Below are 16,545 nucleotides of genomic sequence, written 5' to 3'. Positions count from 1 at the left end.
TTCGAGAAACCATTCTAAAGTAGAGTGGTTTTTGATGCTTCAATAATAGTCGTGTACACGGTTTCTGTATGTTCTTAATTCTGTGCTAGTAGGTATAACTTCAGCCTCCCTTACGAGACCGAGTTCGGTACGAGACACCAGAAAAGTTAGTTTTCGGAGTTATGTAATTTATGTAATCAAATATCACTTGATTTAGCGGGGAGGGACATTTTGCTTATTAGTTCTGTTATCCGAAATGTTCTCAAAGGCGTGCGAAGTCTACCTTGTCCATGCGTGGTCACATTAATTTAAACCCATACAAAACAATCGAGAAGGAAAAACCCTTTTAGCTAATCCTATAAAATTTTTGTTTAATGTTATAATTGATGGACTAAACAGCCACCTGATGGTAAGTGGAACACGATCTACAAAGGGCTACCCTGTGTCCTTCGGACCGGAACAGTACTAGTAGTAGCAGTTCCCCCGTCGAGCTAATGCACAAAAAGCTTGACTACTACTAAAATGTACAAATGAATAAATAAACATACTACGACAATGCACACATCGCCATCTAGCCCCAAAGTAAGCGTAGCTTGTGTTATGGGTACTTGTTATACGAAAAATGTCGTGTTTTAGAAACTGGAGTATTAGCGTATCTCTTTAATAGTTTTTAATGACAATGTGAGATGGTGATAACAAAAAAAAAAGTTCGTTGTGGGCTTTTTCTTAGACCAGGAAAACCCTTGTAACCCTTGGAACCCTTGTAGCTTCAGTTTTAAATTGACGAGTTTAGTTATCGCCATCAACTTACTTCTACGTCATATTTGACCAAAAGTGCTATCTATGAGCTATAAAGAAATATTTGACTCAAGATAAAGAAAAAATTGTTTTACATAAAAATCTTTAAGAATATTCAGTATTTACGTCTCCACAAATCACGTATAAAGAGCAATAAATCGGTTATTAATGAAGTGCATTTGGCAAACGCACGCAAAAGTATTATCTCGGCAATAAATCGATGAGAACGTAATGTTTTCACGAATAATAATATCGATTCGATGTAGGTACGCTTGAACTTGCTGTCCAGTACTCTTAGTACAAGATTAGCTAACTCGCAAACGATGGCTCGTTTTCGTATAACAATCTCAGTATCGTCAAAGTAAAATAGATCTAATGTGAGTCGCTTTATAGTTGCAAATCGCTTACTTCTGATTGTTGTGTTACAAACGATGTCAAAAACCTGAATTTAAGATTTTAAGCAAATTTCAGTTTTCACATAGTTCAGAATTCATTTATTTGAAGGAAAGATTACTCTTTAAGGAAATTCAAATTCAAAATTCATTTATTTCAAGAAGGCCTAATATAAGCCCTTTTGAAACGTCATGTCTGTCTATTTGTGACTTCACCACTGCACCGGTTCGGAAGGCAGATTCTTCTGAGAAGAAGCAAACAAGAAAATCAGCAGTTGCTCTCTGCCAACATCAATAATTTACATTTTCCACTGCAATGCAAATAAGATCCATTTTACTCCTGATGTTCAGGTGACACCAAATTCAAAAATGACTCTTCGATTGCGAGCGAGCAATCTTGTACTAAGAATGCAGCTAAAAATAAGCGCTTCATCGGAATCGCACGAGCGTCAAACTTTGAGACGCCCGCGCATTTACAATAAAACATGTAATGTATGAATGCATAAAACTGAGAGTCAAATAAAGGTCAGTATTACATTTTATCACAAAATTTTGGTATAGTGACTTAATAATAAACTTACAAAAAGTTTACTTTTATAGTTGTTGATTCGTCGTGTTTGTTGATTAGCTCTTAACACACATTTCGTAGAGGCAGACTGACATTCCCGCCCATACCGAATATATACAATAAAAATATTTTGCTAAAAAAAAAAATTTAACCTACTCTACCCTGTCGAAGAACATAGTGCTAACCACTACACGGGTATAGTTTGGCCCGAAAATTAACCAACACTGATATGACTAAACTAAACTTCTAGGAAAATCTAAAAAAGTCATTGGTAATAACAAAGTAAAAGTCATTGGTAATAACAAGTACTACATGTGCAGAACAAGTGCAAGAATCACTAATTCCACAAATACAAAACAAAACGCTGTAGTGGTCTCATTATTAATCACTATAAAGACTATAGTAAAACAATATATTTATTTTAACAATGTAAATTTTAAAACTAGTTTATTACTTAATAACTAAAAATTATTCAGGCGTACACTTATTATAACTCAATTATTTAAGAGTATGTACGGAAAAACTCTACGAAAGATTGACAAGACAAGATTTACAACGATACACAACAGTAGCCTTAGCATAAGATTTGTACGCTCCGAATCGAAGGTCGGTTTCGACTATCGACACTCTTTAGGTAACGTCAAAGTAAATTTCAATACAACCTTGTTTTAACGCTCACTTCAATAGCAACAAAAAAGGGAAAACAGAATTTGCAAATCTAAATGATTTTAAATATTACTTTAACGGTAGAGTGTTTCGATATAAAAAAAACGAATCCTTGATTGCCAGCGAGTAAATATTGTACTAATGGTGCAGAAACTCTTAACTAGATATTCCGAACGATCATTCTTTTGTATCATAATTTAAGCTTATAAACAAAGTACTAACCTTCTTGTAGAGCTTAATCCATGTGAGGTCGCCCTTGGAGTCGGTGTACTGGAGTCCGAAGAACCAGACCTCGCGCAGCCCGATGGTCTTCACCACCTGGTCGAACAACTGCTTGCCCGTGGTGGTCTGCTGGATCGCGAACTCCAGCTCCGCGTCCATCGTCGTCACCCGGACGTTCATCTGGAATGACCGATCGATTAGTACTACGAAACTATAATCATAAGCTTATTAAAATGAGGGTAAATCGAAATTTTTCATGCTCTAAACGAGGGAAAATTATGAATGCGGCTTTAATCGATGGGTTTTGTGGGGGACTGGTATGCATGCAGTGGTAGTTACACCAACCAAGATTTCACTTACATTTCCTCCTTATTCCTAATTAGGAGTAAGCAGACCACTTACAAATATTCAAAACAGCAATACAGCAAAAAATTCAGTACATGTGCTGAATTCTAGTTAGCGTTTAACTACGGTTTCTCTTGGTGCTAACGTATGTTGCATGCTGCCTAAAGAACAAAGCTTCCGATCTAGGTATATAACAAACATAGCTAAAAGCCAGTTTACAGAAACTAAAGAAAACAATAGTCATAACTATCATTTTAGTTTTTGGTTTCGATGACGATATAATAAAAGGATATTAATGTATCTACGGTTTAGCTATAAAACCTTAGTTTTAGAAGATAGAAAATTACTATAACTGAGCAGGTTTTCACAATTACACTGTACACAAGTAAGCGCCATAAAAATAGTTTTTAATACATCTCTTACTGGTATTGATATTACGATAAGCTATACGGAAAATACATTAAAATACAGTACCAGTGATTAGTGTAATGTTATAAATATACCTCAGTACATTTGGCCTGGCGTGAACATTAGAAAAATATCTTGAAAATATAATTATCCTGTTACTATTAAATTTAGAAAACAATAAACTTAAGTCTCTAAATACATAAAAGATTTTACTCATTTATATAAAATTTGCAGACTTATTTATTTGACTTTAAAATTTCATCGCACAAGTATTAAAGTCCAATAGGTGTCCTTATGCATATCTCTTGCCGGTGGGATTTATGGACTATTTAAAAGAGCTTGTAAAATTGTTCACTACGTTTGTTTATAGTGAAATAATTATAGAATAGTAAGTAAGTTTTATTATTTTAACTATGCATTTAAAAGCAAGATTTCAAAACACGATGCTACTACCTTTTGATCGTCGAAAAATAAAGCTTCTCTTTTTTTTTTTAGAGGTGAATTTCATAACTACAGTTTCGAAAAACTTGAGACTTCAGAAAAATAAATTGGGGAGGTTATTTTTTTTATTCCATTACAAGCGAGCGCAGTGGTGATTCAGTCTAAGATTGTAGTGGGCCAACTTATTAAGATTATGACAGTTATTTTATACCTGCCCAAGCTTGTTTTCCAAGCAGCATCGTATATACTAGCCATGTCTGAAACCTCAGCCTCTCGCGCTCGCTAGACCAGAGAAAATTCAGGTATTATAAATTTACAAACTGCTCGTTTTCCTGGAATCGAACCCTTATAAGACCACAGCACTAACAAGTGCACCCGGGAACTCGTACAAAACTCACAACAAAACAAAACACACTTCCAAAGTTCAAACGACGCATTAAGAAAAGCAACATAAATAAACTTTAAAAGGGGATTTTCGAACTCAAAATAGCTGCAATTTGTTTTGCATCTATATTTACACGATACTGTTGAGTCGGTGCCAAACGGATGTGATCTTCCGGGGGACGATTGTGTCATTCGTTATTTACAAACTCACTCCTATTACTATCGAAACGATTTATGAATTAAAAGTTACGTCAACTACATCATCCACTTCTCTGTTTTTGTATTTTCTCGGTATTAGTCTTTCGCCCGTTTTCTCTTACGACGGACAAGGCAATGCCTAAATAAGTAACGCCTAATCGAAGGAGATACATAAACCGTTCACCAATAGTTATCACCTAAGAGTTGGTGAAACGGTTTTTTGAAGTGAAACTTCTTTAGAATCGTTGTTATTTGAAACTCGATGAAACTAAAAAATAAGTACATAGAGACAAAAACACATAAATGTGTAGGATTCAGCCGGCGAGCGAATGAGATAGAATACACACAAACACATATATGTGTAGGACAGAGTGAGATAGAAAACATTATACATTTTTTTACCTATTCTAGTTACAATGGAAACTAAATAATAAACCTTACATTTATCCTAATAGTTCTGATACTCTACATCCACCTCAATCTCTCGTAGGCTTCTTTTCAGAAGTTACACTTCTGCAGTGTGTGAATAAATTGCACAGGATTTTTTTTTATAGACATCGCCAAAATAATTATTCATTAGGCATTCGATTTAGGCGACGCCATGTTTAGTGGAAACGGAGATTAAGAACGTTATTTGTGGCAGCATATTCGCGAATTTTTTTGTAGTCTGCGTTCCTAAGCCTTATACGGAGACATTGAGTATCTGATTAATTAGCACATTTATTATTATTTTGCTTACTTTATTTCTCAGTTCTAAATTTGATATATATGATAAGATGGAGAGAGGGGATTTCTTCAAAATTGGCGGAAAAGTCACAGGTCGATTCCTGCGAGATTTTGACTTTGTCATAGGGTCAAACTTACCAGTTGTTTGCACTGAAATTAGGCTCTAGCTGTTGGATCGTGAGCATAAACACGATGCATTGCTCGTGGTAAATTTTTAAAAGAATCCCGTGGGATTTTAAGTAATAATACATAAATCTAGTATCTAGAGTTTCATATCATATATAACTTCAAAGAAAGAAACCGGCTATGAGCATCGTCATATTCAGTTACAATAGTTCGGTCGGTTACCTCTGATACGTGATAACTTATCTTATCAAAGCACGTATTAGGAAATTGATTCGTTAATAATATTCCAGTACACAGTTTTAGATACCATATTAGCTAATAACGCTCTCCTTGATCTGAATTTTAATTTCCGTTACTAAGATTAAATACAAATCAGTAAGTATATAGTTGTTTTAAATTTATAACACAGCTTCAATTAAACTTAAAAAATTCAGATAGAAACGAGACGGTGATAGCCCAGTGGTTAGAATTCGGGGGCCGAGTTCAAATACCAGCACGCACCCCTAACTTTTCTAAGTTATGTGCGTTTTAAGTATTTAAAATATAACTTGCTTCAACGGTGAATGAAACACCTGTTTGCCTGAAGTATTCCATAACGTTTACAAAGGCGTGTTAAGTCCACCAATCCGCACTGGGCCGGTGTGGTGGACTCCGGCCTAAACCCTTCTCCTTGTGGGGGAGACCCGTGCCCGTGATTATATGATTAAGGTTTTATTTTTCTGCTATAAGTAAACGCTTTAAGTTGATGAAAGAAATTCGTCACGTTATAATTAAGTAGGTTCCTATGATGCAGTGAGGGGAACTAAAACTTTGTGGAATGGAACTAGTTGTTCATAATATGGCTCGTTATTCTTCTGTTTCTTTTAGATCTCAATAATAGAAACAGTAACAATATATTGCCATTTTGTGTAAAAATGTGCCATAATTTAAAGGAATAACTAGTAAATACCGCAAAACGCTTTGTATTGCGCTTTGTATCAAAATATTCGAAGAGGTACTCGCGTATAAGCTCGTAAGTTATAACATGTAAGGAAGGGTGCGTAAGATATAATCTAACGGGAGTCGGATAGTGGTCTGAAGATCTTCTTTATTATAATTAACGTAGATCGACCGAGGTTCGTTACGTTTTTCTTCTAGTAGGTAGCCGATAAGTGTTAAACAGAAGATTAGCTATCCTTTTCTTACCAACGATTAAAATTCACATGAAAAAAGGTCAGGACGTCCACAAGGATTTGGCAGGAAGGAAGAATGTTCTATGTTGACAAGGACGAGCTGTACTCTTGATGTGATTGAAACTTTTTGGATTCTATTGATTACTATCAATTTCCTTTGTAAGTAACCTTTTTAATAGAGATCCAGTTTCCAAGGATGATGAAGAAAGCAAACAAATCTAAACTTGTAAACGAGTGGTTTGAAAAACATATATAACCTTACGATTTATTGAACTGCGTTTTGTTGTTTGAAATTTATATATAACTATCCAAGAGTGTAGAGTTATGATATAAGTTAGTGTTATTATCATGCGATCGTAAATCTCTGAACAATAGTATCGTGTAAGATATTATCAGCTAACAATGTGCCTTTACGTTCATTCATCGCTATGTTCGAGGCCGACGTTGAGCCTTGCTTCTACAATCTTCCCCCATTATTAGCTGCATTGGTTACGACCCACATCAAATTGCGTTTACAGACATGCAAACTTCCAATCCTTATTTAGTGTTCTAAGTCTCTAGTTTGTCAGTGTTTCAAGGTACTAACTAACGTAGCTAAAATGAAGGATAATAAATATTTGTAAATATTAGTTAAATCAAAGGAGGTGGACGAATGACATAAAACCAGTCGTAGGGAACGCTGGACGCAAGCGGTACGAGACCGTGGTATTTGGAACACCCTATAAAAAACTTATTCCCGTCATCAGTGGACGTCAATTAGTTGAGATGATGATGATTAATTTAATTAAATAAAAACTGAAAATAGACTTCATGTCACATAGCTTTCTTTTTATTATCTGTACTCATATTACAAATTCCAAAGTTTGAATGGATGGCTGTTATTTAATCACGGCAGAACGGCTAAACGGATTATATTTATTATTATTATTTATTCAACTCTTTATTTGCACACTACTATGAAGTTAAATTTAAAAAAAAAAACAATAGAAATACAAAGACAGACGTAGAATACAAAAGGCGGCCTTATCGTTTAGTAGCGATCTCTGCCAGATTATGTTTAGCACAGATATAGATTATAGTCTGGAATAGCAGATAAGACTAAATAGTTTATTACAAAATTTCAAGTCGCGATTAAATATTAAAGTTACTAATCTTAACTAATATTGTACTTTAATGCGAAAGTCTCTTACATTGTTTGTCCTTCTTTCATGCATTAACTAAGCGAGCGATCAACGTGCATTTCAGAGTAGAGAATAGAGTTGAAAAGTCAGAGATTAACACAGGCTACCTTTTTGTCCCGGGAAAACAAACGGTTCAAATTCCGCGGCTCGGGTAAAGATGGTTCTCTTTCAGATATTACTGTAACACAGCACTTAGCTATTCACCTTCTTCAAGTACGCATGGGAATCATCTCGCTGGCATTATGTATGTAAATCGCTAGTGTGATAACGGCTCTGGGCGGGCTGCAGAGTTTTTGACGTGTATGGCGGTTGAAATGTTTAATATATAGCAGAATTAATGAACTTATTGAGACTTAGCGTTACCTTATCATAATGATGTCAAGAATCACTGGTAACCATATCATACTAATCATTTACTATCGTATACTCGTTGAAACTCACAGAAACCGCCTCGTTGGTACATCTATAGTTGGCTTTAGTTGGCTCTGTTACGGCCCGCATTATTGGAATCGATACTTGACAAATTAACTGTAGAATTTCGTGAATCAATTCTGTAACCTTGTCGGTACCCCGTATACGACCATCTACTGACAAGAGAGTTACCCGATGTTAAGCGATTATCGCCGCTGATATTAAATATTCGGGTTTATAAAAATAGATTATCAAAAAAAATCTGTCTCATATTATTTTATCCGGGTAACTCTTCGAAACAGCCAGACACATTTTAACGGGCATTCCAAGAGATTTACAGCAAGAATATATAATATAGTGCGGGTTCAAAAAGAGTGCTCGGTAAGCGAGAAAATCACATTCCGTACTCTAAAAATGGCGTGTCTTGACTGGCGCAAATTATTTAATATATTGTCATGCTGTATTTTATTAGCCTGCTGACATGATTTAAAAAAATATATAAAATAAAAAAGTATTTATTACATTTATATCGATAACAATGACGTGACTAATAGCAATTATGAGCGGGATTAGAACTGTAGAGAATAATAACTAATAGAAATTAAGATAGGAAAAATCTCTACCAAGAAACAAACAGACATTTGTTTTTTTTGTTATCGCCGCCCATGAACACTTGCATATACAAGGGGAACTGCCGATGCGTCGCGAGCTTTTAAGACATATATTTACTCGCCCCTAGAGAAACACCATACTGAAGTTATTCAGAAATATCGCAGATGGAAGTAGGTTCCACAATTTGCATGTACAAGCAAAAATTTGTTGGTTTAACGAACGGTCTAGCAATACAAGCCATCCAATTGGTGGGGATGAAATTTGTGGGAGTAGTTTCTACGACGCTTGGTACTATCAGAGAATAAGGGAGGAAGTATTAATTCAAAAACTCTTCAGGATCCCACAGTGTCGATAAACGCATATGGAACTAAAGTATCAAAGATGCTTCAAAGTTTCCGACTTTCTGGTGCTACAAGCATTTTCAATCAGCTTAACAGCCCGCATTTAAATCTGATCAAATGGAAGGAGTTAATATTAATTATAATAAAGTTTATGCATGCAGAACTACTTAGAAAATGCTCGTTAGCTGTGCGAGTGCCTGGTAAAAAACAGTACGAACTTGCAGGGAAAGATTGCCACTATTTTCACTTGATTCGTTACGTACGCACTATGCTCGAAATGCTCCAACATTTCGCGCGCTCTCTTTTTTTAATAATATGATTGCTCAGCACCAACAAATTGATATATTTAATATAGGTGTAGCTAAGTTCCTAAATTATATTCAGACAAATGAACTAATTTTTGTAATGTACAGATGTACATTTGTAACTGACTTAGTATACGTTTTAACTAGCTGTAAGTATACTAAGGATTAGGATATTCATATATAAATAAATAAATCTCAATACAATGTCTGATCTCCGAAATTTGCCTAATAGATGTTGAATAGAATAATCCAGTAGGTGTAATGCATTCTGAAGATAAGATTTCTAGAGGCGACATTATGGCGACTTATCGGTGTAACGACGCGACGGATGTTTGTGCAAGGCTTTAGCAATTTGCTATCTTACAAAACCGCTGGTGTCTCTAGGCTGAGCTATGAGAAATTATGACAATCAAGATGAGATTTATAGCAGACAAGACATAAATTGTATAGTGTCACACATCTCCATCAACCTTATGAGTGAGGTCTGTGCCCGGACGTTATGAGACTAATAATGACGAAAGGAATGCGTTTCTTACTGCAGCTATCGCATAGCAAGTATTTTGTTTCTAATTCGTTGTACGCGTCTGAAGTAACACAGTCAAAGGCATAAGAGAAATACACGGGTAAGGTAAGAAAACATTGGAAAAATAGACAGACTAATAGAATAGGTTAATATCAGTAACAACTCATAACGAATAATATTTATCTTTACCTCGCCTTTTGCATGATAACATGAAGTCCTAACTCTTCTAGAAATATGTAGAGACATTGATTTACTATGATACTATATAAGCTCACTGTGAAATGAGCTATGCTCGGATTTAAACTTCTCTACTAGAGATACCGATATAGCTTAACGAACGCAAAGCTAAAGTGGCAAGGGTTAAGGCAAACAAAAAAAAAAGATAAAGAAGAACTAATCGACCAGAGCCTGTCAGTTCACCGAATGGCAACCCGCACCAGTAAACGCAGCGTTGGACCTCCTACTGAATGGACCACAAGAACAAACTATTGTGGACGCAAGCGGTCTAAGACCGTGGAATTTGGAACTTCTTACAAAAGACCTATGTCCAGCTGTGGATGTCAATCGGTTGGATTCATGACAATATTGCATTGTTTTACGGTCTTCATGGTGCCCATCACATCAGTGAATCATTAATAAATCCGAGGATGAGGATATGCTATACAATTTCAAAAGTTTCCTCTCAGTTACCCGGCTAAGTTTGTTGTGGGCTCTTCTTAGACCAGAGCGCGTTTGGAACCCTCGTAACTTTAGGTTTAAGTTGACGGACGAAGTTATTACCATCCCCTTACAATTATGTAAACATTTATGTATGAACGCTTCATAAATGCCTGTGATAGGCCTACATGAATAAAGAATTTTTGAATTTGAAATTTGATTTCAGCCTCACAAGTCTCACTAAACTCAAACTATTACAACTATAAAGAAGACTCACCATTGCATGTAATGCATTTTCATTTTGTGTCACTAATGTCGATTTCCGACTCCTAAAACTACGGTACAAGAACTCGAACATCGCAGTTAAAATTAACTGTAATTAGTACTGTGCCAGTAATTTTATCACCGGGATGGCAAAAAGACGTCTCGACCTCACGCGAAGCCTTGGCTCGAATGTGTTATCGAAGTATCCTACTTTCGTGAGTCAGAATCGTAAAATGATCATGTGTAAATAGATCCTGAGTAATTTACTATGCAAGATAAACTTCAGCCATACAGAAGCGTTTACCTACTTAAAACACGCTTTCTGGTGTGGGCCAGAGTTTTGGGCTTGCAATATTGTACCAAGATGTTTTTAAGGCTGACTGCGATATAGTGACTGTTTGCACTATCAAGTGTTCACAATGATGATGTATGTAAATTAATAAAATAACCTAATCTTACGCAGCTTATATGGTAACAGATTTGATTTCATCTCGAAATTAAGAAGTTCAAAAATTTATTCCCGCAGCACGGCTGGCATGGGCGGAGGATCATTATCTCTCCGTGGAAAGGATAAAAATGTATCTTTTCCCACAGATTTACACACACACAAACAAATACTAATTATATCCCTTGACAGGGGATATAATCGGGGGATATAATTTTTGTCTCCTGCCCGTGCTAGCCCTGCAGGTTATCGGGCCAGATAGAACGCAGTTTGGGATCGCAGCGCCTAAGCTGCCCTATACAGACAGGTAGGTAGGTAGGAAGGTATGAGTAGATAAATCCAACAAACCTATTTGAATTGAGGTTATATTGTACAAGTAATAGTTACAAATAGGTATAGTCAGTGTTTGAGCTGCGCATCTCAGTCTTGGCAAACAATAAGATACGAGGTGACATCACCGGCGCACTTACTTGCGAGTTAGAACATGAATTATAATTTGTTGAGATTACAGCGAAAATGGGAGAAAAAGGTACTTAGGAGATTATAATAGTTTTATTAAAGTGTTATTTATATTGATGAACGAAGACGGTTGGCACTTAGGACCTATTTTCGATCCGCGTACACAAATTTCAAATGCATGTTCTGGGCCTCCATAGGTTCCAGAGATCGATATTAGAAATTATTTCAAGCAAAAGATATCAAAAAATCAGTTACGTAGGCAAAATGCCTGATTAACTTATTAAAAACTTGCAGTTAATTGGCCATTTGGGATTTTCCACAATCTCGAATCCCAACAAAGCATCTTATAATTATGGCATACTGCGACAAAATATTTCGTAAACAGTTTTGATTATTATGAATAAGATTCATTGTTGTTAAACGCTTTAATATAAAGCTGCTAAGGAAGAGACTTAGGAATAAAGATGAAGCATTTAACTAACTAGTGATGACCAATTATTTTTTTGATATAAACAAATTAATTATTCGAATAAATATAATTGTGTATCAGCAAAAAAACCAATTGATACCTTGAACGAAAGTAAAATCCGACTAAATAACCAACAACAAATTACGTAACTGAGAATATAATACAGCGATAACATGTCACGAAAATATCAATCATCGTGGTGTTCGCTTTCTTGAAACCGAAACTGTGAAAGTATATTTTAATCTGTTTCATAATGAGTTTCATTTATTAGTTAAGTTACACTTAAACACTCCCATTCTGCTAATTGTAAGCGGCTGAAATTGCTGCTGTTTACAATAATTAGCAGGTTCATTAATCTTCTCATCTTTTTAGAACAAAGTTTTTAAGGCACGTTCTAGAAATCGCGGTGTAACTCTGCCAACTCTGACACATATACAATTTGTAAAATCAGTGTCAAAAACATCAGAATCATTCCTAATTTATCTAACATAAATCGGTTCGGAGAACCATCAAAACTTGCGAAATGTGCAATGTAGCTTCGAAGGTGACCTTCTCTGACCTCCGCCTTAACCGCTACATTATTTTGTAACTAACCAATAACAAACTGTAATTTCAAATAAGTATACAAAAATAATATGGTTAATATAGTTATGCCGTGTGGTGACGATGAAGATGAGAACACATTTTTCACAACTCCTTTTCGCGCGAGTGTACGACACTCGCGCGAAAGAAAGAAAAGCGAAGAAGGGAATGATGTAAGAAAGGGAACATAGAGAAAGGGCAGCAGCCTTATCTATGCTACCACTACCATCCACTGCGATCACTAACCCGTCTGCTTAGCATGACCTTTAGTCCAGCAGTGGACTGGTACAGACAGACAGTACAGTATCGATGATATGGTTATTAATAGCGGTAACTTGCCAGAAGGAAAACAACCAGCGACACAATAGTAATTAATTGTACAGCTGTAAATTAAATGACTGTAAACATTTAATAACAAGCGGAATAATTCGCTCATTTGCATGGTAACAACGGATCTGCATAACATTACGTAAACCGCACATCTCTCAATGAGGCAGGTACCATCGACCATGAGAACAGTACGGCAATTCTCCATGGATATTATTGCAAATGACGAACCGTGCCACTAATGGCAGGAAGTTGGCAAAGGCATTACACGTAATGTTCAAGGTAAAATGTAATGGAACAATTAATATTGACACTTGGCTTGGGTGTCGTGACCCTTTTCAGAGATTCAAGGGAAGATTTAGTAGAAAGTGAAAATAATATGATGTAAGGCGGAATCGGACATCGTACAGGCAATTGTCTATCTATACTCCTATACTTTATATTATAAAGCTGAAGAGTTTGTTTATTTTTTGTTGAAAGTATTTATCTCAGGAACATTTGGTTTGAATTAAAAATATTTTTAGTCTATCATGTAATTGTTCCCATTCTTTACTTCTACGAAGAAAAAGTCATGTCTATCTGAAAGGTTAACTAGTCTTTGTTAAAATTCTCTTAGAACAAAGTTATTCATCATGATTTTTAAAAAACCGAAACAATCGTGAGAGAAGTCTCGGTCAACATCTAGTTAAATAATTCAGACAAAATGATAGGCACCTCCCCATAAGTAATCAGAATGGCCCAAGAGGTTTTAGTGTATAGGAATCCCGAATCATGACGTTCATTCGCAGGAAGTCATGTGTCAAACAAACCAAAAGATATCGCTTGCTTAAAAAAACGTATACATATATATAACTACATAGTCTAACATTCACTGTTCTTACAAACTTTTCAAAGTAATTGCGAGATTGTAACTTTCTCGATCGGCGTAAAAGAGACAAAATATCAAACATTTGGCTCAATTGCTACGGTCGGGCTCAAACATCATGACTAGACAGGTGCGTTTGAGCAGGTGTCGACGACACATGCTTGATTATCGACGTTAGATAGACCTTTAACCCTAATGGCTTTTATGGCTGTAGATGATTTAAGGAGAATAGTGAAATGAAATTCATTTCTAAAAGACATCGTGTTCTTATGATGGGAAGATCTTACGATAATTTAAAAATAAGAGATTCTCTAGTTGATCTAATATGATTGGATTTCATAAATTTCTTTCCCTTAAATATATATATGAAAACTTCCTTCACCTTACTTACTTTTGATGTAATATTTTTAACAATATGTTTATCCACACTAATACTTTAAATTCTTATCGTATGTCAGTTACTTTTTACGCGTACACAAATTATCATAATACATAGATAAAATTTGGAAGTATAGATTGCATCTTGAGGAACGAAGTAGATAATTTCTAGCTTATAACTGTGTATGCGAGAATTAAAAAAAACCGTATATGCATGTACTTTTTAGCTAAAAGGTAAGTATTACGTGTTCTGAGAACTAGACAATGAGCTCAGAAAAAAACAGTGGCAAAGTAACTACCCAATAATAAAGAAACAAACGTACCTACTAAGATAAAGAGTTTTAATTTAGGGGTTTGTAGGACATCCGTCAAAATCGAAACACACAATGGATCTTATATCCATCATAGATCCTAGTTGAAAAAAAAATCGTTTTACAATAATGATATGAATCAAGTTAGTTTTGGTCCTACCAATACATTAGTGTATGATGAAAGACATTAATTATAGCGATGAGCGAGGTTTCAATACAACTGATAAATTTCTCAACGACAAGGTTGCTTGGAAGCACACGTCTCCGCTTTTAACTCTCACAAGTATGAATGTTAAATTGAAAAAATGCTGATGTTGTCGCGTTTCTTGCTGGCTCCATGCCGGTGGAATATGCCTTTTTAACCGGTAGTAGAGACAAACAGACAGACTTGACGTTTTAAAAATGCTTAGAGTAAGCTTACAAAAAACAACGAAAGATAAGACTGGAGGTGGCTAGTGTGTATTTAAAAAATATTTTTTAGTAAAATTTATACTTCATAAAACATCTAAATCATATAAGCATCGCAGAGAAAAGGAATGCGTCGAGAATACACCATAATTAGTAGGCTCGACCATTATGAATAAGAATCTCGAAATTTCACCAATTTTAATACAATTATTAAGCTTAATACATATGCACATAAATCCAAGAAACGCCAGCAGGCCGTTCAAGAAATCGAAGAAGAGTGTAAGTGAAACGAAGTGAAACGGAGCTACGGCCGCGGAGCATATCGACCGTCAAATTAAATTCAAGTACAACGCTGGTAATGAATGAGCGTCAGCCGCGAGTTTTCACTGTGGCATCGTACACACCGTCACACGTAACACAACAGAACTTTTCGTTTCAAAAGTTTTAGTCGGCCTTTTTTTATTGACCGATTGGCTACAAGATGACATCTTGTGGTTCAGGAATTAAGGTTATGTGGGATTTATATTGTGGGTTGTTGTTGTTGTTGTTGTTGTTGTTGTTGTTGTTGATGATGATGACGATGATGATGAGATGTGAGATGGTAACTCTTTCATATTGACGAAAGTAAGGAAATTTTAAGTTAAAAAGCAAAAATACTTATACAAAAATACATGCATATGTATATTTTAATAGACATTAATGATTAGCAAAACAGTATATGTCACAGTAATTACAACTGACAACATTATGTACAATTATTTTTGCAGAAACACTTATTACAACTAAGACTTTAGTAAGTACCTATAGCATAACAGACAATATATAATAGCATAAACAATAGAGTCTAGTATTGTTTCTTTTTACCTTATCTTCTCATGGTTTCCTTTATAACTAGCACTGCATATACTCTATGTTTGCAGATTATAGAGTGAAGCAGTATTGTAATATTAATAGTTATTAGACCATAGTCCTATACTTATTTTTATCAAAAATAATCACTCTCTTGCGTTAGTACAGTATGTGTGCTGTTTCTATGCAAGTAACCATCAAGACAAATAACCGATTGAATTAAGTTAACATTGTAGATTTCGAAAGAGATACGTTGGGAATATTTCTACGCGATCAGATATGAGTAGATCGGTGGAGCACCGAATAGTTACTTTCTTTATTCAAATAAGGCTGTAGAAGGCACTTTTGTTGCGCCAACCAATACCGAAATAGCTAAACGAATCGCAGTAGTGATGCAGTTGGTAGTGAGGGCAGAGAACATAATACTGATTGTTGGGAGTCCCAATTTGTAAAATGGCAACCCTGCACACATGATTATTATTAACAACTTAAAAGTATGCATAAACAACATAATATAGATCATTTAGCCGCTAGTAGCGATCATCACAAGTTAAAAAAGAAATGATGAGTTTGGGAATTCCACATAACACCATGTCCAGCAGTGAACATCTGCGATGATGAATGAACTGTTGAGATAAGTCCAGATTTTGTAGAATGCCTGTAATTGACTAAACACCTCTAACCCCGGTTTATACTCGGGTAAACAACAAGTCCCGTGGGGGACAAGAATAAT

At 35.4% G+C, this 16,545-nt stretch overlaps 1 protein-coding gene across 3 annotated transcripts in view; it reads right to left on the bottom strand.

Annotated features, from left to right (window-relative positions):
- Positions 1–16,545, bottom strand: part of LOC120626358 (moesin/ezrin/radixin homolog 1) — a 77,278-nt gene that overhangs the window by 47,611 nt on the left and 13,122 nt on the right. For all 3 annotated transcript variants that reach the window (XM_039893857.1, XM_039893860.1, XM_039893858.1), the window contains one exon: positions 2,626–2,805. In XM_039893857.1, coding sequence (XP_039749791.1) covers positions 2,626–2,805 — 180 coding nt within the window. The remainder of the gene's footprint in view (positions 1–2,625; positions 2,806–16,545) is intronic.

The sequence above is a fragment of the Pararge aegeria genome, chromosome 9, assembly GCF_905163445.1.
Source record: "Pararge aegeria chromosome 9, ilParAegt1.1, whole genome shotgun sequence".
Classification (NCBI taxonomy): Eukaryota; Metazoa; Arthropoda; class Insecta; order Lepidoptera; family Nymphalidae; genus Pararge; species Pararge aegeria.
This window is presented reverse-complemented; position numbering and strand designations above follow the sequence as displayed.